This window comes from Xiphophorus hellerii, chromosome 21 (assembly GCF_003331165.1).
Source record: "Xiphophorus hellerii strain 12219 chromosome 21, Xiphophorus_hellerii-4.1, whole genome shotgun sequence".
NCBI lineage: Eukaryota > Metazoa > Chordata > Actinopteri > Cyprinodontiformes > Poeciliidae > Xiphophorus > Xiphophorus hellerii.
The window spans coordinates 20,340,483-20,364,453 of record NC_045692.1 but is presented as its reverse complement, the minus strand read 5'-3'; the positions used below and the strand labels follow the sequence as shown (position 1 = coordinate 20,364,453).

Below are 23,971 nucleotides of genomic sequence, written 5' to 3'. Positions count from 1 at the left end.
TGAAAACCTTCGTTAGGGATGAAATGTTCACATACGGATACAGTTTGAAGGCTAGGAATACTTTTTCTAAATATTTCAACCATTACAAATATTTTCTGGGTTACTGAATACTTGACAAATGAACTTTAATCAGCTTTTTTTCACGTAAAATAATGCTGCTGTTGCTAAAATCCAACTGTGGTTTTTAGCAACAGTTGTTACAGCAACTTCTTCTTTTGTTCACGGAAACATTTCATTACTTATTAACTCTCTGTGTTTCTCTAAGTAAACCCACACTAATTCATTACAGAAGACACACACATACAGTACATAATAGCCTCTTTATTACACTGAAATATAAAAGTAAATATATATATATTCATTTATCACCATCTTGGAGAGAAAGGACCAAGTCAAGAAAACAACTTGTAGCCTCAGTTGTCGCAGTTTTCTCTTTGTCATATGAAAAGACAGAAAAGAGAAGAAATAAAAAGACTTATAATTTGAAACAGGAAGGCCACAGTGACGGGTTGTCATAGATTTTGTGCACACGTAAGGAAGGGAGGCAAAACAGCTGCACATGCTGTAATACAAAAACCACACATAAGCACACACTTGACCTTCATGAGGACCTGGAACCTTCTACATTCACTTAACCCTGTTAATATTCACTGAAAAGGAACGGTTTCTGTTTGTTCATGCACTTTCAGTTATTCCATGTTTACACAAAGAAATTGTTTATATTATCTTAAATGTGCTTCTAAAAGTTTTCATAAAAAATATTTCCCATATTCACATAATGTGATTATTGATAAATGATACGGTATTTTATTGTTGATTTTTGTTTTGATCCACTCCTGTTTGAATAAGAACTTACTAGTTGACCCCCTCTTTCAAACAGCTCGTTTTCCAGACACCAAAACACATCAACTTGTCACCAAAAGGTGTCTAGGTAGCATTCTTAAGAGGTTTGGCTATTTTTTAGAAACAATTGAGACCCAAATGGAACAAAGATGCACAAAATGTGAATTTTGCATAAAAGGTCTCCTTTAAATTTCACCTAAAATCTAAAGCTAGTTATCTGAAACCTGGATGAAGTGGGTTGGTCCAACTGGTCAAGAACCACCAACACACTGGAATGGATACACACCCTAACAAAATGTATTCAAAATACATGGACTATGCTGGTTCAACAACTTCAAATAACTACCAATTCTGCCAAAAAAGAAGAAAAAAGAAAAACGGGATTCTATGTATATATTTTGACCTATTAGTATGCTTTTGACCCTGTGTGGATTAGAAGAAGAGACAACATATAAGTGCTTTTTTGTTTCAAGACAAGGCTGCTTGGTCTGCTGTCTTTTCATAACCTCTAAATTTCAGGCAGTATTGCATTCAGACTGCTAACCTGATGCAGAAGAAAAATGTCCTTTTAGCATAATGAATGTCCAGGATGAATATTTGTTCTAACAATCAGCCAGACTGCGTAAAGGGCGATTAAACATAAAGCAAAAGTTCACAAAATATCACAGTAAGGCAAAAAGTAAACTAAAGTATTGTACGAGCTGATGTCTTCTTTACTCAGTAACTTTTAGAGGAATTTACTGTGCTTTGGTGTGTGTTTTTAATTGTTATAAATCATAGCCTACTTTATAGGCTCATAAAAAAAATCTAAAACATTAATTCTGTATCCTGTTAATGTTAATAGATTTTGAATGCTTAGAAAAGGACATTGTGCTGTCATTGGTCCCTCTTTCATGCAAATTTAAACAATAAAAAGTAAACAAACTTACTTATGGCACAAAAAATTAATCTTATGGTTTAAACTAGTTTAAGTGCTCAGAATTTTATTTTTGATTAATTGGAAATATAGGTTCTAAAAATGTCCCCACTTTGAACCTCACTACATCAGGTCCTCACATCGCATGAAAACAAACATACAAACACACACACACAGGCACACCCGTACACACAGACAGGAGGTGAAGGCCGCAAAGTGGACGCAGAACTGCACAGAGGTCTTCTGGTCAGACCAGGCTACAGAGGCTGAAGTTTCCTTCACTCTGGGAAACTTAAAACAGTACCAGGCAGCCGCGGCTCCAGGGGCGTCCTTGTACCGGTGGCACAGCGAAGATAGCAGTAAACCAAACAGAGAAGCCTCTTTAACAGAAGGTAAAAAAGAAAGAAGTAAACGCAGGATGAGGCGGCTCAGAGGGGAGGAAATGTGGCTGAATCCGTGGTGCTGAACCGTCGGTGATGGTGGCGATCGTTTGGCACAAACTTAGTTTTGGCGGAAGTGTCAAAACCAACAGTGAGAAAGTTAATCTTTTTCTTTTTTTTTTATGTGGCCTCAGATGCGATGAGAAATTGATTCTTCAGTCCTCATTTGGACAGGCTCTTCTTTATGTGCTCTACTTCCACCTGTGAAATAAAGCCAGGATGCTAGTTAATATTGCACATTGTTCGCAAAATTTAAAGGTTCGACACTGACGCAGTTCTTGGAAAAAGTTTCACAACTCTTTAACTTATTCCCTTGGTAAAACTACAAGCAATCCATAATTGTGAAGTAGAACGAAACCAAAAATTTCCTTCTATTGTGCACTTCATTGAAATGTCGGAAAAAGCAAAACTTCCTCTCAATTCATGAGAAAAGTAATACACATTAGAAAAATGTTTTTTTACAGATAAAGGAAATATTAACACTTAAAGGAAAGAACCGTTTCACATGTGTAAAACAAAACTTAAAGAAAGAAAAAGTCTTATACAACAGGATTTCCTTTATAGGGATCTATAATTAGTTACAATTATAGACATTTTTAAAAAAAACACACATTTCATTTGTAAAACCAACACAGTAAAAATACTGTAACCTTTTCAAGTTTTCATTAATGTAAATAAAATGATATTACATGGATGTTGCCATATTGTTTACGCTACAATGCATTCTGGGAAGATGACATGCAAGGTGCTAGAGTGCTAGTTATCTCCATCCAGCCAAAAAAACCCAAAAATAAACAAATACATTAAAATTTTATAAATAAATTTATAAAAATAAAATAAAATAAACTGAAGAGTTTGCTATACTTCAAAAAAAAAAAAATCGTACCAAGTATTTTTGGTCCCGTTTCTAGTGCAAATATCTTGGTACGCTTGAAATAAGAGAAAATTAGCAGATTATATTTCCTTAATATTGATGAAAAAGTGTAGTTCTACTGCCAAATTATTTCAAATATAATTTGGAACTAGTACTTCTTTCATCAATAATAAAGAATTGACTTAAAACAATCCGGTATATCTTGCTTAAAAGTTACTTGTAAGTTAGTACATTTGAACTAAGACAAAACTAAGACATTTGCACCAGAAACTAGACAAAAATACTTTGTAAAAATTTGTGTTTTCGCGATGTAGAATGAGATGAGACCCAAACTGAGTCTTGTGGCCTGCAAGAAAAATGCTATAGTGGGAAGCTAACACCCTGATGGACAGATATGCTGTGTTCATGTTAAAAAGGTCCAGTCAAAGTCCAAATCTAAACACAGGCCTCACTTTTCAGATCTTTATTTCTAAAAAACATTTAAATCTGTGCGTAATTAATTCTCTTCATAATTATGCTCAACTTTGTGTTGATACTTTGAAATGTGAAAAAGTTCAAAAGGTATGAACACTCTGAATACATATTAGGTCAAGTTAAAAATTCTGATTTACTGTCTCACCTGTAAACTAACACGTATCTTCTTCTCCTCATCCAAAGCGTTGGCTAGCTGCTTCATTTCCTGCCTGAAACGCATCACAGTAACAGTTTGATTTGCTTCACTTCCATGACAGAAAAACAAACAAACAGAGGCCCAACAGGTAGCCTCACCTGTGCTGGTGCTTCAGCATCTCTATGGAGGCTCTCAAGTCTCTCAGTTGGTTCCTGAGTTCCTCCAGTGTCGGCGGCGTCGGCGTGAGCGGCGACTGCCGGAGCTCCGGGGACGGGGTCAGACCCGAGGAGGAGGACGGGGACATGGAGCGGTGGCAGGAGTTAGGCGGGGGCAGGATGGCGGGTTTGGGCAGCGGGGCTTTAACGTCATGTACCTGTGGAAAAAAAAGAAAAAAGATGATTTAAATATTTTAGCATCCCTTGATAGAAGAGAACTACGGTGGCCCTGAAGTAGAAACCACTTCAACAAATCACTAAACACAAATTCAAAAACACAAAAACCTTAACTAAGCACCAAGCATTAATTAAGCAAAACTACTAATTAAGAAAATACATGAACAAAGCAAAACTATAAATTAAGAAAACATAATGGTGTTAACTAACTAAAAGACACATAATTAACATTAAATTAAGAAAACACAACATAACTAAGCAAAGCTGCAAATTTAGAAAATACCACAGAATTAATAAAGCACTACTAAAAATAAAGAAAACACAACATTAACTAAGCACACTGCAAAAACACAAAATCTTACCAAGTCTACTTTCTAGTGTAAATATCTTGGTGTACTTGAAATTATACAGAACTAACTTCAAAGTAACTTTTCGGAAAGATATAGGAGTTTATTTTAGATCAATAATTTCTTAACATTGATGACAAATAACTAGTTTCATTAGCAGATTATTTCACTTATAACAAGGGAAAAATGTCTTGTTACAAGTGAAATAATCTGCCAGTGGAACTAGTTATTTTTCATTAATATTAAGTAATTAATATGAATGAAAACAAGCTCCTATATCTTGCTGAGAAGTTACTTGAAAGTTAATTTTGTCTTATTTCCAAGTACAGTAAGACATCTACACTAGAAACCAAACCAGAATCACTTGGTAAGATTTTGTGTTTTTTCAGTGCACAACTACAAATTGAGGAAACACAACATTAGTTGTGTTATAATGTAGCACAACAAACATTTTTTTAAATATACTTTTCCATTTGTAGTTGTGTTTAGTAATTTGTTGGTATTTGCACTTCAGGGCCTCCGTAGAGAATAGAACTGGAGGGAAATATAAACTTTTGAAAGGAAAATTGATGGTTTGGCGCCATCTGCTGGTCAAGTGAAGAACAAAAATAAAACGAGGAGGCGCAGTGGTCTTACTGGGATGACTGGGATTCCTTTCTTGACAGGGATGGACTCCTGGTCGTCTTTCCTTCTGTCCTTCCTGTCCTCCACTGTGGGAGACTCCAGCTCTATGCTGGACAGAGACGACTGCCAAAGAAAATAACAGCAGCTGAAAATCTACAGAAACAATCAATAATCCAACAAAAACACATAATCTTACCAAACCTTTTAATCCAGTCTATTTAGAATATCATGACACCTGAAATATGACAAAACTAACTTACAGGTAACTTTTCAGCAGCCTAGAGGAGCTTGTTTAAAATAAATTATTCTTTAACAATCAAAGTACTAGTTTCAGTGAGATTATTTCACTTATAACGACATTTTACCATATTACAGGTATTATGACTTTAATCACATATTATTTAGACTTTATTCTCTTATTTCAACTTTATTCTAATATTACTTTGACATACCAGTTTATACTTGTAATAATATGACTTTATTCTCATATTACTATTTCATTCTGATATTATTTTGACTTTATTCTCATAATATTTTGAATTTATTGTCAAACCAGTCTACTTTTGTAATATCATGACTTTATCCTTGAAATGTAATTTATTTTATTAATTTATTTTTCTTTTTTCTGTCGCATAGTGATACTCATGAGTCAAATTTTTTGTTTCTCTGTCACCACTGGTCTAAACTGGAGCTGAATTCTGATTTATTGCCGATAAATGTAGTGACAGAGGTAACTGGAAATAGCTGTTGTGTGTTTTAGTTTCGGAGACGCGCTTCATGCCTGTGCAGGTTGTCTAACAGAAACCTCAGGCTGTGGTTTTATGACTGGAGCAGGAGGTTTCCTCCACACTCACAGGTGTGATGATCTGGGAACGAGGCCGGCGGTCTGTGACTCTCGGCCGCGACGCCGTCGGGTGGCTCAGCTTCTCTGTCGAGGAGACGACCACGTCTAGGTCGAGATCTGAACACAGAAACACACATTCGGGGTCTGGGGTCAACTTAGTTCATTAGCTAGTTAGTTATCAATTTATTTCAAGTCATATAATGGAAGAAAATGATGCATACTGTAGCCCTTAGTAGGTAAAACAGGAGTAAAAAACAAAAAAACATACGTATATAGGCAAATGTATGCAGTGATGTACATACAGTAAGAACAAGATATTGTCTTAGTCAACAAATTCATGTTTTATTTAATAAAATTGTGTTCAGACATAAACAAGAATTGACTTTATTTACTCCAACTCACTTCTCATATCTATAAATTGTGTGGTAATCACTGTAAGTTGAGATTTAGCTAATTGAGTTTTTCATGATGCGTTTTCTTGTTAAAGCTGCAGTATGTAAATTTTATTTTATTTTTTTAAATATCTATTTTACATATTTGTTAAAAAAGTCATCAAATTGTGACAGTTTGTTGTGAGATAATTTGTGAAAAGATTTCTTTCATCGCCCTCCTGAGCTGCTACTGACGTCTGAAGAAATTAACAAATCAGAGCCAGGAGGAGGATCTTAGCGCTGTCAATCAACCTCATGTACACGCTGCTAAATGTGCTAATGGCCGAGAAATGACTTACACTTACAGGAAAACCGTTTATACACCATCATCGGTGGCCATGCTAACTGGCATTAGCATTCAGGACAGGCTATGTTTGCTGCAGCGTAGCAGAGAATGAGGGGGGATGAGGAAAGTGATCGACTCTCCTGGCAGTGGAACTAGTATTTTGGTTCTGAATGGCTGTTTCTAGTTTACACTGGGAGAAGGCAAAGAAGCTTGATTTTTTTTTTTTACAGATTATCTATCTCATAGTTTACTGTCACAACATGGTGACAATTTTAACAAATATGTAAAAAAAATTTGTAAAGTTACAAACTGAAGCTTTAATGCCACTTATGTCACTCATAACATCATCAAATTAATATTTTAAATTCTTATTTGATGTATATATTACACGGCTTCCCAAAGTGCATTATAAGCCTGGCGGGCCACCAGGCTTTACTTGTGCTCCCATCAGGCTTAGCATCGTTTGTTTATTTTCGTTTTTTTATTACTATTACCTTTTAATTTATAGTTATACTTTACAGTTGGTGTTTATGTATTAATCTTCCAGTCTTCCAATAATGCATAACTATCAAGTGATATTTTCAAATTTACTGTCAAAACACGACGGTCCACTGGATGAATGACTGCCGTAGCACCCAACCACGGGCTTAGCAAGTTTTCTGGGGAAACCCTGAATTATTTCTAATTTAGGCATCATATGTGTTTGTATATTTTTCAATTATTAATAAAATTATATTTGGTAATGCTATTAAGATATTGTTGCAAAAGGTAATCATAATTAATTTGAGTTGTGTATATTTTTGCATTATTGTGCAAACCCTTGGTCAAATGTCCCGTTTTCTGCATTAAAAGACAAAATTTTGGTAAAATTCAGTTCAGGCAGAGGTGAGAGAGACGGAGTGAGTCGTCCATGGTCCAGCCAGTCAGACTCACCGGTGGCCTGTGACCTGTCAGGGGCAGAATCTGGTGTTGAAGCCCCGCCCTCAGACTTGGGGCTTTCACACCTGAGCAGGTAAACCAAACGACAGCATTAGGCTCAAGAAGGTCAGGGGTCATTTCTGGTTCTGTTGGTTCTGTGTGTGTGTGTACTGACGCTAATGTAGGCGGCCTCTCTGGACGCCGTGGGGGATGGGAGGAAGAGGAAGAGCTTGACTTTGGGGGGAGGGGTTTCTTGGGAAGGTGAGCTGGGAGGGAGGGCTTAACAATTTCTCCAACCTTCATCTCTTCACCTAAACACACGAGAAATTATACAGGCTAAAGATAAGCAATCGCCATCAACTGAAGAGAATGTAAATACTGGAACTTGACCTTTCAAAGTTGACCTTTGAAGGTGAATTAAAAAAAAGTGAAAAGGTAAAAAAGATGCCAGAAGCTGCAGGAGTAAAAGGCAAAACAGCAACAGAAAACAGCTCACTGCAAAAACACAAAAAGTATTTTCAGTCAAATTTCTAGTGCAAACATGTTGATACACTTGAAATAGGACAAAATTAACTTATAAGTAATTTTTCAGCCAGATATAGGAGCTTGTTTTAAGTAATTCCTTAATATTCGTGGCAGATTATTTCACTTAAAACTTGGCAGAAATGTCATGTTATAAGTGAAATAATCTGAGAATGGAACAAGAACTCTTTCATCAATTTTAACTAATTATTGACTTAAAACAAGCTTTTAAATCTTGCTGAAACGTTATTTGTAAGTTAGTTTTGTCATATCAAGTGTAGAAAAATATTTGCAGTAGAAACAAGAACACAAACTAGCAGTTTGTGTTCTTGCAGTGAGGATTAAGAAAAGGGAACAAGGTGGGAGCAGAAGATGTTCTGAGATGTTATCAGTCCAAACACAAACCAAGATATCCGTTCTAATACAGCTTAGTTAGCCGATCCCAGACGTGGATCTTTAATCAGATTTCTCATACAAGTTTTTGCAGATTGCGCCAGCTCAAATTAAATACTTTTAAAGACATTTTAAGACCATTTTGAATGAAATCTAATGTGTATCACAGCAGAAATGTAACAGATAAAATCCCTGTAGTGTCTCACTTTTTTCACATAAAAAATTTAGCATCACTATAAACCAGGAAAGACACATTAAAGCTACCTACCCAGCTAGTTATTATGCTTTTGTTTTAGCTAGCTAGCTTTCTTTTTCTTTTTAGCAAACTTGCTTTTTTTAGCTAGCTGGATAGCTTCCGTTTCCACTGCAGTAACCAGATTCAACTGTTCCTGCTAACATAGCTGCTAATATACTTTTGGTAGCTAGCAAGAATACATTAGCAGCTAGTTAGCAGTAGCCTTAACCGCCTTGAGTTACAGAAAAAAATGAAGAAACATTTGCCAGACAGAAAAGTTCCAGAAGAAAAAAAGACTAGGTAGAATATATGAGATTAAATAGGCCTGCCACCAGAAACTCTAAGACCTACTTAAGGCCAACTTACCATTTTTAATTGAATTTAAGATATTTTAAGATCTTAATTTTAGATTCAAGAATTTAAGACTTTTTAAGGATGAGCAGACATTTTGAATTCATGGTTATAGAAAAGTAGGACCCTCCAGAGTTTCAAATTTATAAAACCCAGTAGAATAATTCAACTGGATTGGAAGAAAGGGTAATAATTTCCAGCATACGTGAGATTATTTTATGGACTCAATTCCATTAGGATTTCCAAAATGCTAATTTCTATCCTCTATCCTATTTAAATACAGAAATTGCTAATCTGATTACCTTCTCGTTGCTGTGCTCCACGACCATCCAATCATCAAAAAGAAAAACTGACTTAATTTTCACACCTTGTTAAAGTAAATGTAGCCACAATGCTTCAAATACATTTTCCCCTGTTATGATTCTCTTTTACAGTAATTCAACCACAGTACTTCCCACTGGTGCTACATCTGACAAAATCTGTGAAATGTCTTATGCTTAATTTACCTGTAGGATGTTTCTGCATCAGTTTCAGCTGTGGAGGAAGAAATACCGCAAGTTTGTGATGCATGAGGCGATGCATTTGGAAGGAATTTCTGTGCAGAACAAGGTGTACTCGGCGCTAAGAGTGAACATCTTGTTCAATAATCTAGCCTGGCACATTACTTCATAAGGCTAGTTCAGTAAGTGCTGTCAGAAGGAGTAGGAACAAATGAAATCCAATAACATCTGGATTCTTAGCCTGTTCTTTTTTAAGTGGTAAAATTTGATTATATCCACCATAAACAGCTGCTTTTATTTTATTTCCTCTCCTCCTTCCTGCCTGCTTACTAAAAACAATGGAGTTCTAACTTTGAAAACCTGAAAGCTTTATTTATCGCTGCAGATGCAGCCTGAAAAAAACCCACAACTTTCTCTAGTATCCTAGCAACCAGAGCTGCTGAACTTTGGCGCAATATGGAGATGTGTGCGCTTTTCCTCAGCTTGGAGCCTTAGTGATATACAATGATTACTATGTGAAAGTTATGTCACAAATAACCAAGAGTTCACTTCCATGATTTTGATTCTGCAAGACATAACATTCTTAAAAACATTTAATTCAGTTTTTGTCTTTATAAAGATATATTTTTATCATTTCTACCGGTGAGAAACTGACTCCGAGTTGCACTGCGAAGGGAAAGCTACTGTATTCTTGGTGTGTTTAACATCAGACTTTCTTGTTTCATTTTTAGAAGATTTATTAAAAGACAATGTTAATAGTTCCCTGACAATCTTTAACAGTTTATCTTTGGACTTTGACTGCTTCCTCTTTCTGTTCAGTGCTTCTATTTGAGCACGAGAGCGTAAAGTGAAGTGTGTGTTTTTTTTTTTTTAAATAACCATACAACTGTTTTTAATCTATATTTCTATATTTATTAACTTATGGTTTTGCTTTATTTATTTTTTAATTTGTCTTGAAGATGAAAATCAAATAAAAGTGACTGCTTTGTTTTCTTTTCAAGGTCTTTTCCAAGTTTTTGTTAAATTTAACAGTTTAAAAGACCTTTTCAAGGCTGTTGTAAGTTATTCATAAACATTAGCTTTAATTGCGTTAATAACTTTACTTAAATAATAGCTTATGCAAGTTAAATATAAATTTGTCAGCTTAATCTGAGGTTTCCAGCTCCAAAGTGACACAATAACCTAACAGTCTAACTGTTAATGTTGAAACCTCCGTTTTTAAGGAAGTGTTTGTTAAATATACACTTTGCTATGAAGAAGCAAGTAACAAATAATCTAACAAGAATATTTGAATTTTATTTGCCTAATCATACAGTTAACCAGTTTAAAAAGTAGTTTTGTTTCGCAGTTTTGCAAGAAAAGCTGAAGTTAATGATTACTTGATTTGTGGGATTTGTAGTTTTACCAAATTACAAATCATAAAAGCAAACAAATTATTATTTCAGAATATTTCATTTACAGCAACATAAACTCTTACCAAGTATTTTTGTTTAATTTATAGAGTAAATATCTTAATAAACTTGAAATAAGACAAAAATAATCCATAAGTGACTTTTCTGCAAGCTATAAGAACTTATTTTAAGTTATAATTCCTTAATATTGAGTGAAAACATACTAGTTTCACTACTAGATTATTTAATCAATTATAACTTAAAACAAGCTCTTATATCTTGCAGAAAAGTTACTTGTGAGTTATTTTTGTTCCATTTCAACTTTACTAAGATTTTCGCCAAAACTACTCGGTAAAATTTCTGTCTTTTGCAGTGTGAATGTAATTTAAGAAATTGTTGGTGCATTTAAGAATTTTGCAGAATTATTCTTCATGGCAGCAACATTGTGGTGAAAAGTGGAAGCATCTGTCTTGCACAAGCAGTAATGACGGTACCAGAGTTCGACAAGCATCAAACCACAGAGCCTGCAGCTTCCTGTTGAGCGCAGACAGATGCTGATTAGTTTTCTCAATCAGAGCTCTGTCACTCTGCACCAGGACGGAGGAAAAAAGCTGGAAGGGAAATTTTATCGGGTAAATTTGTCTCAGCTTGATTTGAAAGAGGTCAGTAGGTAGTTTGAGAGAGCAGTAGGAAGCTGCAGTGAAAGCGGGCCGGCGTGGGTCAAAGCGGACCAGGTTTTACCTCGATCCAGGTCTCTTTGAGGCAGATGCTCAGGCCGCTCAGGAGGAACCTTCTTCGCTTCTGATTTTTTCTCTACAGGTTAAAGTTTACAGTTTTGACTTCAACCAAACAATTAACAGATAAAAGCAAAACTGAGATATTAACCTGTGGCGTGTTTGGCTGATGGAGCACTGGGCGGCGGCGGTTTCTTTGGTCTCTGGAGACACAGATTTAAAGTGGGTAAGTTTAGAGATAAGCATTTTTGCTGCTTTGTTTTTGAAATAAATGTCAGAATCACCTCTTTCTCAACTTCAAGCAGTTTGACGAAGTTATCTGGGAAGACACCTTGCCTTCCACCAATCTCCCCCATCCACCAACCTGCATCGGCACATTCCTGTAAAATAAAATATTATTATTATTATTATTATTGACATCCCGGAGCGGGCATTTATCGTATCGTTTACAGTGAAACTTCTTGCCATGATAAGAATTGAGATTTATCATTGTCAAGATGAATTCCAATTAACAATGTTTGAAAAATCCCAAAACTATCCTTATCGTTTACCGTTTTCTCCAATGTTTGTTCAATGAAAGCATCAATAAATACCAATACATTTGAACATATGATTGAATACAGTTACTGTGTGCAGTACAATGATGCAAATCACACTTTTCAATGACACTGCACTGAAAAAACGCTAAATTTTACCAAGTATTTTTGGTGTAACATCTAGTGCAAATATCTTAGTACACTTGAAATAAGATAAAAGTAACTTACAAGTAACTTTTCAGCAAGACATAGGCTATTTTAAGGCAGTATTTTTTTTTAAATATTGATACACAAAAGGACTTGTTCAACTGGCAAATTGTTTTGAAAACTGTTTTGTTACAAGTGAAATAATCTGCCAGTGGAACTAGTATTTGTTCATCAATATTAAGAAATTATTGACTTAAAACAAGCTCCTATATTGCTGAAAAGTTACATAGAAGTTACTTTTGTCTTATTTCAAGTGTACTTTGATATTTGCAACGGAAACTACACCAAAAATACCTTGTAATATTTTCTGTTTTTGCAGTGTAGTGTCTTAAAGAAGCATATTACAATTGGGAATGTTTTTCAAGAGCAGTATTTGTGTTTGTGGGGCCATAATTGTTGTGGCACTTATATTGTAACAAAAGTCCATATCGCCCAATCCTACCTCCAACTGTGAACACAAAAGCTGCCCTCACCTTTGTGATAATATTGATGATGTCCCCGTCTTTCAGCGTCAGCTCGTCTTCATTTTGTGCTTCATATGGGAAAAGGACCTTACATTGCTCCCGCACTGGCAGCCAATGAAAACAAGCATAAATAAATTAATAGTTAGTAAATAATAAATCCTCTGGAATCGTGTTAGAAAGTTGCACATCCTGAAAGATTCACTCGTCTTTTCCAGCGCCCTTTGTACTGTGGTAACACCAGCAGAGCAAATGTGCTGGAACTACACCTGGGTTGCTAGGCAATGGGCAGAGTTCCGTTGGGGTTGCTAGGTAACGGTCAGTGCCTGCTGGTTTGCAACATTGCATTCCGGATTATTCCATATACCAAAAAACATTTACTTACTGCCAAAAAACTGATTGTTGGCTCTTGTTAGGTGCTTGTGCTGTTTTAGAAGCAGCTGAGACTCAAATGGAAATACAAAATGTTCAAAATATAAATTTTGCGCACTACTTCCCCTTTAATAGTTCACTCAAATAATTTTCATGAGACATTTCTATAGCTAGATTTGATGTGACTGTATTCAGCTCCCTGGTTTCGGAAAATATTAATACTCTGTTCCTGTTTTTCTTTTCTTATACAATGCTTTGCTATCCACATTAAAAATCTAGAATGCCGGTCCTTTCCACAAGCAAAACACCAACGTTAGAAATGATGACGATAAGACACAATAGTCTATTAGAATGAAAGGAAACCTGCACTACAAATAAAGGAAGCGATAAGGAACTGTATTAAAAGTTAAAAGGATTTGATATGAGCCAAGTTTGAGAAATTTAGGAGAATAGTTTCTTGTAACAGGAAGTTCTCACCTTTAGCTTTGCCGTCAGGTTCGGTCTTCATGGTTTCAGCTGCTACACTCACGCCTTTCCCTTCGTTGACCTGAGGAACAGAAAGAGTTCTGTGTTGTGTCTGTTAGTTTCCAACAAACACAAACACAACAGGCTGAAGTGGTTTGAGACTTCCTGTGCTTGTTGCAGTACCCAGTCTGCAGAATGTGTTGTTAGTGTTGTGTTGCGCAAACAAGGCATCAGTGATTCGGCAAAAATAGACACATAGTCCATTTCTCCCCACCAGCAAAAGTAATTCTAAATCTGTACCTGAGTAAATAAATACATCATGAAATCATTAATTAAATGTACCAGTAGGGCTGCATTCTAACAATTATTGTGGTTGTTGATTATTCTATCAATTATTCTGATGATTAATCAGATAAGAAATTAGCACATTCTGCACATTTTTCATTTATACCTTTATAAATCAAATAAATAATTCAACTCCTTTGTTAAATGCAACATTTTATTATATAAAATTCAAGAACATAGCATTCTTTTAGTGAACGCTTGATCATTTGTAATGAAGGATGCATCTACAGCAGAAAGAAATAATGCTAACATCAACATGTGAAAAGCACACAGTGTACGGCCAGTCTGTTGATTTGGATTACCTGATCAATAAATGGATAGAAAATTTTGTATAACTGAAGCATAACCCGATCAACAGAATATCAGTTAAATTAATTTAAATATAGCACTTTAGACTATGAGTAACAACATTAAGGTTCATATTAGCATACAACATTTTGCAAAGTAGCACGAATTTATTTGGCTAACAAAAAGACAGTATAGTACTTCTTCTCCAAGTAGCTAATTAAAAATAAATCTATTTAAAGTGATTTGCATAAAAATGACATTTCAGATTCACTAAATATTCAATAATGCCAGCGCTAATGTTAGCAGGCTAATTAATTAGCTCGAGTGTAGCTACAGGTTCTTTGAAAGACAGCAATGAAATAAGTGTAATGAGCACAAAATTATTGAATGTCAGATACAACAAATGTTTAGCAAAATCTACTTTAAGATAATTACTTTTTAAAATAACTTCATCTCAAAATATTGATACTTTTATAACTACAAAAGAATCAATATTTTATACTTGTATAAAATATATTTATACTTTTTTGCTTAACGAAAACGAAGGGTTTCGTCTTTTATTTACGAAACCCTTAGTTTGAGAGTTGAGTTCATATAGAAGGGAATTTCAGATTTTGCAAGTGATTAAGAACAACAATGCTGTCGTTAACATGCTAAATTTAAAATAATTTGACATTTCAAAGCTAGCAAACGGTTATCAGCAACAATGCTTATGCTAACGTTAGCTATTTAACCTCAGTTAAGACTGGAATTATTTGTCCAGAAAAGAACTGAAGTAGATGTTCAACAATCAAACATCAATGTATTAAGGCGGTATATGTCAATGCTAAAAACAAAATGCTATCTTTCCAAGACAACTAAAGCTAATTAATTAGCATGCTAATGACAGATTTATTTCTATAGGATGTTTAAAAACAACAAAAGTTGACCAATGTGCTTCACAATTTACACAAATTTAACAACATTGCGCACAGCAGCACATATGTAGTGCAATATTTCACACTTAGCAAATTAAAAACAACAAAGTTGAAGTTAGCATTGACATGATGAACAAATGAATGGCCAAAGTGAAAAAAACGGGTATTTTTCTTCCCCGCGTTGAAGAAAAACCCATCAGATACATTTCAGTTCTGTAGATCTCCCTTCTTTCATCAAGTTCTTGGGATTTTTACAGATCAACTAATTTATTAATCAACTCATATAATGTGCATCAAACTAATATCTGATGTTTCTAATAAAGCAGAAGTTTCCAGATCCTCAATGTGTTTGTTTTCGCTCAATCTTCCAACCAGATCCTCCACACTTCATTAAAAGATATAAATATTAAAACGTACCTAAATATATTTTGTTTCTCCCATGAACACCCTTGCATCCTATGAATAGATTCAACGCAGAAACCAAGCGGTTGACTTGCTGACGAAGAGCGTTAAAGCCGCCGTTGTTCCCCAGCTGGAGTGGTTCCCTCGGTGGTGTTTGTGGAACCAGGGTGGCTCTTCCCCAGGAAAACACACACATTCACAGCACGCAGTCTGTCTGAACACACACACGCCTCTGTTCTGCCCGACCTCTCCCTTCAACACTCCCTCCCTCTCTCCCTCCTCTTCCTCATTCCCACCCTAATGAGACGCATGTGGAGGTGCGAGCTGTGAGGCGTCACTGCAGCAGAGAGGAGTCAACATCCAGCTGTCGCATACTGATAGCAGCCGAAACGCCGGCGCAGGATCGATGGGGGAGACTTTTCAAGGCCAGGTGGGATGAGTGGGATGGCCCAGTTAAACATTAATTTTGTCACCAGTAAAATCTTTACACTTCTCACTGGTTCATAGGCTTTTATTCTGAAAATGTTTTAAGTCTTGTTAGCAAACATCTGTAGATGTTTTTAGTCAGTTATTTCCTCTAAACAGAAGAAGGCAAATCGTAGATAAATTAAAGTTAAGATCGAGAATAGACGACAAAGTATTTGGAAAAGAGGTGTCATAAATGATGATGTAAATAAAGCTTAAAAATAAAAAGACTTTTGGAAACTGAAGTGTTTGAACAAAGTGATGGCAAAACTTAAAACAAAGGAGATAAACGGAGATCAGGATGGATGGAAACATGGAAAACATGGAGCGAATGGATGTTGGTTGGATGGATAAAAAAATGGATGGGAAAGATGGATGAACAGCTGGATGGACGGACGGATGAACTTTCAGACTACTAGGAATAAAAAAGACGTGTGGAAATAAAATCCTTTCCTCTTCATTTCCATCTGATCCTTCATTTTCTGTCAAGTCACATCAAGAAAGCTCAAAGTGCTTTACACCAAAAGAACAATACAGTTACCAATTAAGAAACAGCAATAAACATTACATTCTCTCACAATACCATCAAAATCATCAATACACATATTGATCAATGTTCCGGTTGTTATGTTATAATTGGGTTTTTAGCCTTGATTTACAGGAACTCAGCGTTTCTTTTGTACATATTATTGTCCGCTGGTAAAAACAGGATTATTGTGACAGATTCTGGACCAGACATCTGACAGTTTGATGTTTGGGTTGGGTCACCTTGGCAGCATGACAGCAGGTTGCAGCCAATCGCTTCCTCTGCAGCGTAAACGATACGCTGCAGATTGTGTTCGTCCTTGGCAGTGGCAGAGGATCTGACAGCAGAGGAGTTAAAGTAGGACACGGCTCTCAGCAGGTGGAACGTCTTTTACTGCTGCAGCAGGAAAGACATCCTGCATTTTGCTTTCTTAAAGCAAGAAGTTTAGAGTAAAGTGTTTGTAACTTAGTTCCCACAAAGCAGAAGTGGCTTGAGGTATAGATTCTTGAAGGTGATGGTGCAATGAGAGGCTGGTGTTTAGAAATTTGTAAACCTTTACACATCAGGAAACAGCAGTTTTGAAGCTTGCAAGCTTAAACCTTCAGTAATTTTTTAGCCATGACGTCTTCTAGCCTGGAATGAAAGGTTCTAAGACTCAAAAAGATTCCTCAAAAATGCTTATTTAATGGAGTCAGAGAAGGAACTGATCAACCTTTCAGGTTAGATTGCATTAAAGGCGATCTATTATGCTAAACAAGTTAGCATAATAGATCGTATATAGGCAATACAAAACATGTTCATTGCATTTTCTTGCACAAATTTAAGCTCAGGTCTGATTTTTCAAGTTGTTTTAGGGCCTCCTGTCACTTTAAATCCAAATAAGCTGCTGCTGGCCACACCCCCAACACAAACAACAGGGCAATATGACATTTCAGATTGTTTTCCTTTCCATTCGTAGCCGCGCTGCTGCTGTAGAACAATCACGTTAGCCAAACAAAATCTGGAGATGCAAGTGTTATTAATTTAGTTTATGCATCACAGCAAATGGAAAAACAAAACAGAAACATTGTTGAACAACTCAAAACCACTTTTTTTCTCTCATTCTCTGTCGGCTACGCTACCCTCGGACCCATTGCCATAGCAAATGACAACAAAGGCACTAATGTATCAGGATTCAACACCAGAAAACACGCAAACATTTCCCAGAACAAACATTCAGTCCGTCACAGTATTACATTTTTAGGCTTGATGTTTATTTTGCGATTATTAACAAGGGATCGCTGTGGTAGATTAGCTACCGTTGCTATTAGCTAAGCTAACGCAGCGGTGGTTGATTAGCTAATTTAAACACCTGCTCTACTGATGATCTGTCAGAGTTGGTGTGTAGGTCGCCTTTTTTATTTTCTTATAACTGAACTGAAACACACCGAATTCCACATCACATCTACATGCTAAAGTTGTCAAAGTCAGGCTAGCTAGCATAACTGAGCTACTTCCGTCTCCCTCACTATTTTATTTCTAACTTTTTTCTGATCTTGTTATTTAGTTGTCGTAGTGTTGTACATTTAAGATTTTGCGCGTTATATTGAGCAGTCTTTTGGTGTCCATACGACCGGACATCTAGGAAAAACAGAAGAGCCTCCAGCACAACCAACAAGAATGTAGCAACAACAAAACACTCCAGCAGCCATACAAAAGCGCATACAGTGGATAAAACCAGCTGACCAAACCTGCTGGAACTCAGCTTGGGTTGCTAGGTAACAGGGCTAGCTGGGCTGGCTGATGTTGCTAGGTAATGGGCTGGGGTTAGCTGGAGTTGCTAGCTGAGGAACAAAATTTGTCGACTGTGACTCAAAACTCAGGAAACATTGACAATGTTGCTACAATGTTGTTTTGTAGCAACATTAACTAGTTGCTACAAAATCTTTTTAAGCGCTTAGGCTGTTTTTAGAACCAGTACAAACCCAAATGGAAGTATAAAAGAAATTGAATTTGCATAACACGTCCTGGTTAAATGTCTCTTTTTCCTGCTTTTGTGTAAAATCATGCAAGTTTCCAGTCTTCCTTCAAACACATGGAAAGTACTCTTAACCTTTCCTTTATGTCTGTAGCCCACAATGTCGCCTAAGATAGACAATTGTAGTATGCAAAGTAGGTCACATTCAGAAGAATTACAATGAGAAAGCCTCTTCGCTCTGAAAATAAGATGCTGGCATAAATTAAGCTGCATTTGGATAACCTACCAGATCTCTGGAAGTGATATCCATGGAGGGATGAAAACAAAATGAAGACGTTTGGAGAAAATAAACACAAACACTTCATGCTATTTGTGGAGTAAAATGGTGGAGGGTTGATGTTTTGCATTTTGTTCTGTTGCCACAGCAGTTTGCACCGTGCAGAGTTTGAGTCAACTTCCCTTTTGAGTCAGACGAGAGGGTCTCTGTACTTTTTCCCTTTATCAGAAACAACATTTTATATTTTATTACTTCTTATAGTAATTCAATTTAAATGTATATCCCAATATAATTTAAAATGACTACTGATTTTCTATCTGTTCCACTTTAAGACACAATAGGCGAATATCTATCAAAATAAAGCACTCTGGTGAGAAAGTGCGCAAATTACATTGCATAAGTCACAATTTTTATGCAGTTTTTTTATTTAAAAGTGTAGCAAACATCGAGAAATATGAAAAAATACATGAAAGAAGAAGCGAGCGCAAAGCAGGCCAGAATGCAGCTGAGAGTTGTTGAAATGAAGCATCAATTCATAACATAATGTTCACCGAAAGACAAAATATCATAGTCTCCAGCTGAAATCTGTGTTTATAAAGTGAAAATTAATCTGGTTGTCTGACGGTGGTAGATTGGAGACATGCTTGTCACGCAAAAGGTGTGATACGAAACACTGCTTGACAACATTCAGATATCGTAGCTTCTGCTCCAGTTGTGACCAGCATTGTGACTGGTGTGAACAGTCATGCATCAACACATTGCTCTAAGCAACCGTGTCACTAGAAGAGCCTGATCATCCGAGTCATGCAGCGACTGCGCAAGTCTCCCTTTTTTCCACATGACCAGGCTATGTTTCATTTATGACTTAGTTAAACGACAGTAATGGAATCAAATCGTTATTCTGACTCAATAAGTCTGTCTACAGTCAGGATGTTTTCACAACCGACGGTCCAGTAGATTTGGTTCAGTTTGGGACCAAAACTGTGACATTTGTTACATTTCCAGCTGCTGTAGTTCAAACCAAACTCTTAGGAAAACCTGTTCCCCTCCTCGCCTGTGGGGGCGCTGCACCAAGAACCACTGAAGGAAACGACATGAAACACCTCAAAAAAGTCTCATGATAAATTGCCACGACATGGTGAGTTTCAACAAATAAAACAAAATAAACAATTAATTGCCTCATTAGTTATTGCGATAAAAGGTAATATTGTTGCTTTGAGACAATTTTCAAGTAATATGATAGTAATGCAAGAACATGTACTCAAAAATCAATAAACTTTAAATTTCAATCAAAATTTAAAGCTGGAACTGAAAGACATTTTAAATATCCAAAATAAATAAACAATACAAACAAAACAACAAATATAATTTATTATAAAGTCTCTCTAAACAAAAATGTCCTTCCAAAAAAAGCTAGTTGAGACCAAAAAAAACAAACTGAACTTTATCATCCAGTTTTTGGTAGAGAGAGAGAAAAAAAGCTAAAAACAATAAATCATGCCAGTGGAAATTATTGAGCTCATTTTAATTTGCGATTAATTAATGAATTTATTGCTAATTGCAAATGGCCTAATGCTACAGCTTTAATAAATTACTTTTTAATCATGAAAACAGTCTGTGTCCTCCTGTGTCAACTGGATCCAGATGACAAATACTCACTTCCTGTTTTGTTTTGTTTTTTAAGTTTTGTTTCACATTCATCATCTGCTTTTAAAAAACAATGAAAAATGCTGATTATGATGCATTCATGGTCCATTCTAGAGCACTTCTTGTTGGTGGCATTTGCCGTCTAAGGAGTGTGCAGCCTGATCTCAAACATCAGGGTCAGCTGACCTTCCAGATCTGCTCCACAGAGTGACTCAGCCGGATGGAGCCGCTCCCCCACCTCCCTGTCGCCTCATTAGGGAGCAGAAAGACTCGACTCACCGTAAAATAACACACTCAGCGGGAAAGGCGCGCAAACATCCTTCAGACACACAAACTGCTCCACAGGAACCACAGGAAGCTCTGATGACCAGCAACAGCTTTTAGGGATCATTCCTTTGAAAAGGTTTAAGAGTTTTTGCTTCGCTTCTTTTCACTTAATTGTATGAAAATCATCTTCCTAAAAAATATTTTTGCAAAAACACAAAATCCTACCAAGTATTTTTGGTTTAGTTTCTAGTGCAAATATCTTAATGCGCTTTAAATGAGACAAAATTAGTTACAAAACATTTTTCAGCAATACATAGAGGCTTGTGTGAAGTGAATAATTCCTTAATATTAATGAAAAAGATCTAGTTCTAGTGGCAAATAAATTAACTTAAAAATATCTTGTTAAATGTTAAATAATCTGCCAAATGAACTAGAACTTTTTCATCAATATTAAGGAATTATTTACTCAACACAATCCTGTATATTTTCCTGAATAGTTACTTTTAAGTTAGTTTGTCTTATTTAAAGTGTAATAATATGTTTGCACTAAAAACTAGACCAAAAATACTAGATTTTGTGATTTAGCATTGCACTTTTAGCAAAAAACAGCCATTCTTTCAGGAAGATGATGCTCCTTTCACCCAAACTGTAAATATATCAACTTTTTAATCTGTTTTATGAATTTTGGATGAACAAACTGCTAAATAAGCAGCAGATCTAATCTGGTTTGTTTTATTATTAGTGAAAAAACGAGGCCTTTGTGTTAGTTTATGTGTGAATGAGGTCAAGCGACACACACACACACAAGCAAAGGATTATTTTTAAGTGCAATAAAGCTGCAAAAAACATTCAAAATCTTCATTTTAGTCCTTAATATTTTAACTTAAACCAATTATATTAACTCTATTTTTAGGTTATCTTTGTTCTATCTTGTATTTTTTGTTATTTTTCTATACAGAATGGTTGCTTATTTAGTATTTCTTGTTTTCTCGTTTTCAATCAAAAATATTTACACAACCTTCAGCGGATAAGGAATGCGATGTCACCAACTTCCAATCTCTTTGTTTTAAGACAAAGAAGGTCCAATAGAAGCATTGAGAAGGGGAGTAAATTTTAAAAAGAAAGATGAGGAAAGAGAAGAAAGACGGAGGAGAAGAGGCAGAAAAAGCCGGAGCCTACCGTCGGTTCTGGTTCGGTTTAAGTCGGAGCTTTGCTGCATCAGCGCAGAGGCAGCAGCAGAACATGTGAGCATGTAGAGCAGACTGAAAAGCCGTATTATTTCCCCTCTGCTCTCTCTCTCCTTCGCTCTAAGTGTGCGCTGCAGAGTTCTCACTTCTGCTTTGCTTGTCAAATCCCTGCAGGATGTCTGAGAGTGTGTGTGTGTGTGTGTTAACATAAAACCACTTCCTGTGCTGTGAAACTGAAACAGAGAATTGGGAGGAGCTAAATGTAAGACTTTCTTACAAAAAAAAGAACAAAACCTGTGTTTTAAAGAGCTTATGTTGTAAAAAATGCATTTTTAATGTGTGCTAAGTATATTTATTTAATACGGATGTTCACAGTTTTAGATGATGACGTTTCAGGAAGCGAAGGTGATTCAATAGGACGTCCTGTGAGGGGAGGGAAACCCGTAACGATGCGGCTTACCTTTTCTGAATCCAGATCCACGGAGCGCGGCCGGAGCTTGATGGGCTGGTCTTTGAAGATGTTACCGAAGCCAATCCCCTGAATCTGCAAAAATATGCAAGAAAAATAATCAATTCTGCTCCTAAAACAGCAAAAAGTGGTTATTTTTAATGATAAGTGGCAAAATTAGGCAACTTCTGAAGGACAGTGGTCTTTAGTTACATTGCAAAACCAGAACTTCTTACCAAGTAGTTTTGCTCTAGTTTCTACTCCAAATATTTTAGTACACTTGAAATAAGACAAAACACGCAGGATATATGAGCTTGTTATAAAACAATAACTCCTTAAAAGTACTAGTTTAACTGGCAGATTATTGAACTTTTAGCTAGACATTTTCCCCGTCTTATAAGTGAAATAATCTGACAGTGGAACAAATACTTAAAAAAAAAAAAATCTTGCTGTAAAGTTAGTTTTGTCTTATTTCGAGTTTAATAAGATATCTTCACAAGAAACTAGATTAAAAATAAAAATAATGAGTAAGATTTTGTGTTTTTGCAGTGTGATTTTAATTTTTGCAAACAGAAAATATGAAATTGTAATAAAAAGTTTAACTAAAATAGATTATCTGGTGGAGAAACGGTTCCTTCTCACCTCCCACTGCTCAAAAGATGAGAAAAATCTTCATATTGGTTAAACGCTCCAAAATTATTTTTGTTCTTTTCACAGGTTTCAAAGACTCTTATTGTAAATATATTTATGGAAAAGAATATTTATGTTTATATTTACATATTATATAGGTTCCTGTTTATGTTTAATAAATATATCTAAGCTTAATAATGTGAGAAAACCACAATTTTCAGTTTATACAGTCAGTATTTGATTCAGCTTACACAAAAAAAATGTAAATTTACACCGTGTTCCAAATTATTATGCAAGTGATATTTTCTCAGATTTTCTTAAATGGTCAAAGCAAATGATGGTCAGTATAATTTTCAAGTCATGAACTATTACAGTATAAATTAAATTTTACTGAACAAAGCTCCCCATGAGAGCAGTATTTAAAAAAAAATAAAAACTCAAAATGCACTGTTCCAAATTATTATGCACAGCAGATTTTCTTAACATTTTATGGATTATAAAGAACTGCAAACGGTCATTCTTTGAATGTGCAGCATTAAATGGTCACATGTACTAAAATCAAAAGCTATTTCAATCAAAAACATCTTAACAGACCGAGTTACATGTTAACATAGGACCTTCTTTGATATCACAGCACAATTCTTGATCCATTGAACTTGTGAGTTTGTGGATAATTTCTGCTTGAATTTCTTTGCAGGATGTCAGAATATCTTCCCAGAGCTGCTGGTTTGATATGAACTGCATTAAACCCTCAGATCTTCTGCTTGAGGAAACTCCAAAGGTTCTAAATAGGGTTGAGGTCAGAGGTCAGAGGAGGATGGTGACCACACCATAAGTTTCTCCCCTTTTATGCCCATAGCAGCCAGTGACACAGTGGTATTCCATGCAGCATGAGATGGTGCATTGTCATGCATGAAGATGAT

General features: G+C 35.7%; 1 protein-coding gene across 3 annotated transcripts in view; it reads right to left on the bottom strand.

The window, feature by feature from the left end:
- Positions 1 to 301: 301 nt before the first annotated feature.
- The window catches only part of sh3kbp1 (SH3-domain kinase binding protein 1), a 54,466-nt gene continuing 30,796 nt past the window's right edge, over positions 302 to 23,971 (bottom strand). Inside the window, exons 7-19 of one of the 3 annotated variants that reach the window (XM_032551358.1) lie at positions 22,431 to 22,514; positions 13,705 to 13,774; positions 12,868 to 12,962; positions 11,936 to 12,031; positions 11,803 to 11,854; positions 11,659 to 11,730; positions 7,701 to 7,836; positions 7,541 to 7,611; positions 5,901 to 6,007; positions 5,059 to 5,169; positions 3,842 to 4,056; positions 3,693 to 3,756; positions 302 to 2,400 (exon numbers count right to left, since the gene is read on the bottom strand). In XM_032551358.1, coding sequence (XP_032407249.1) covers positions 2,362 to 2,400; positions 3,693 to 3,756; positions 3,842 to 4,056; positions 5,059 to 5,169; positions 5,901 to 6,007; positions 7,541 to 7,611; positions 7,701 to 7,836; positions 11,659 to 11,730; positions 11,803 to 11,854; positions 11,936 to 12,031; positions 12,868 to 12,962; positions 13,705 to 13,774; positions 22,431 to 22,514 — 1,212 coding nt within the window. In that variant the 3' untranslated portion in view covers positions 302 to 2,361. The remainder of the gene's footprint in view (positions 2,401 to 3,692; positions 3,757 to 3,841; positions 4,057 to 5,058; positions 5,170 to 5,900; positions 6,008 to 7,540; positions 7,612 to 7,700; positions 7,837 to 11,658; positions 11,731 to 11,802; positions 11,855 to 11,935; positions 12,032 to 12,867; positions 12,963 to 13,704; positions 13,775 to 22,430; positions 22,515 to 23,971) is intronic. The other 2 variants (XM_032551359.1, XM_032551361.1) reach the window with 2 other exon arrangements.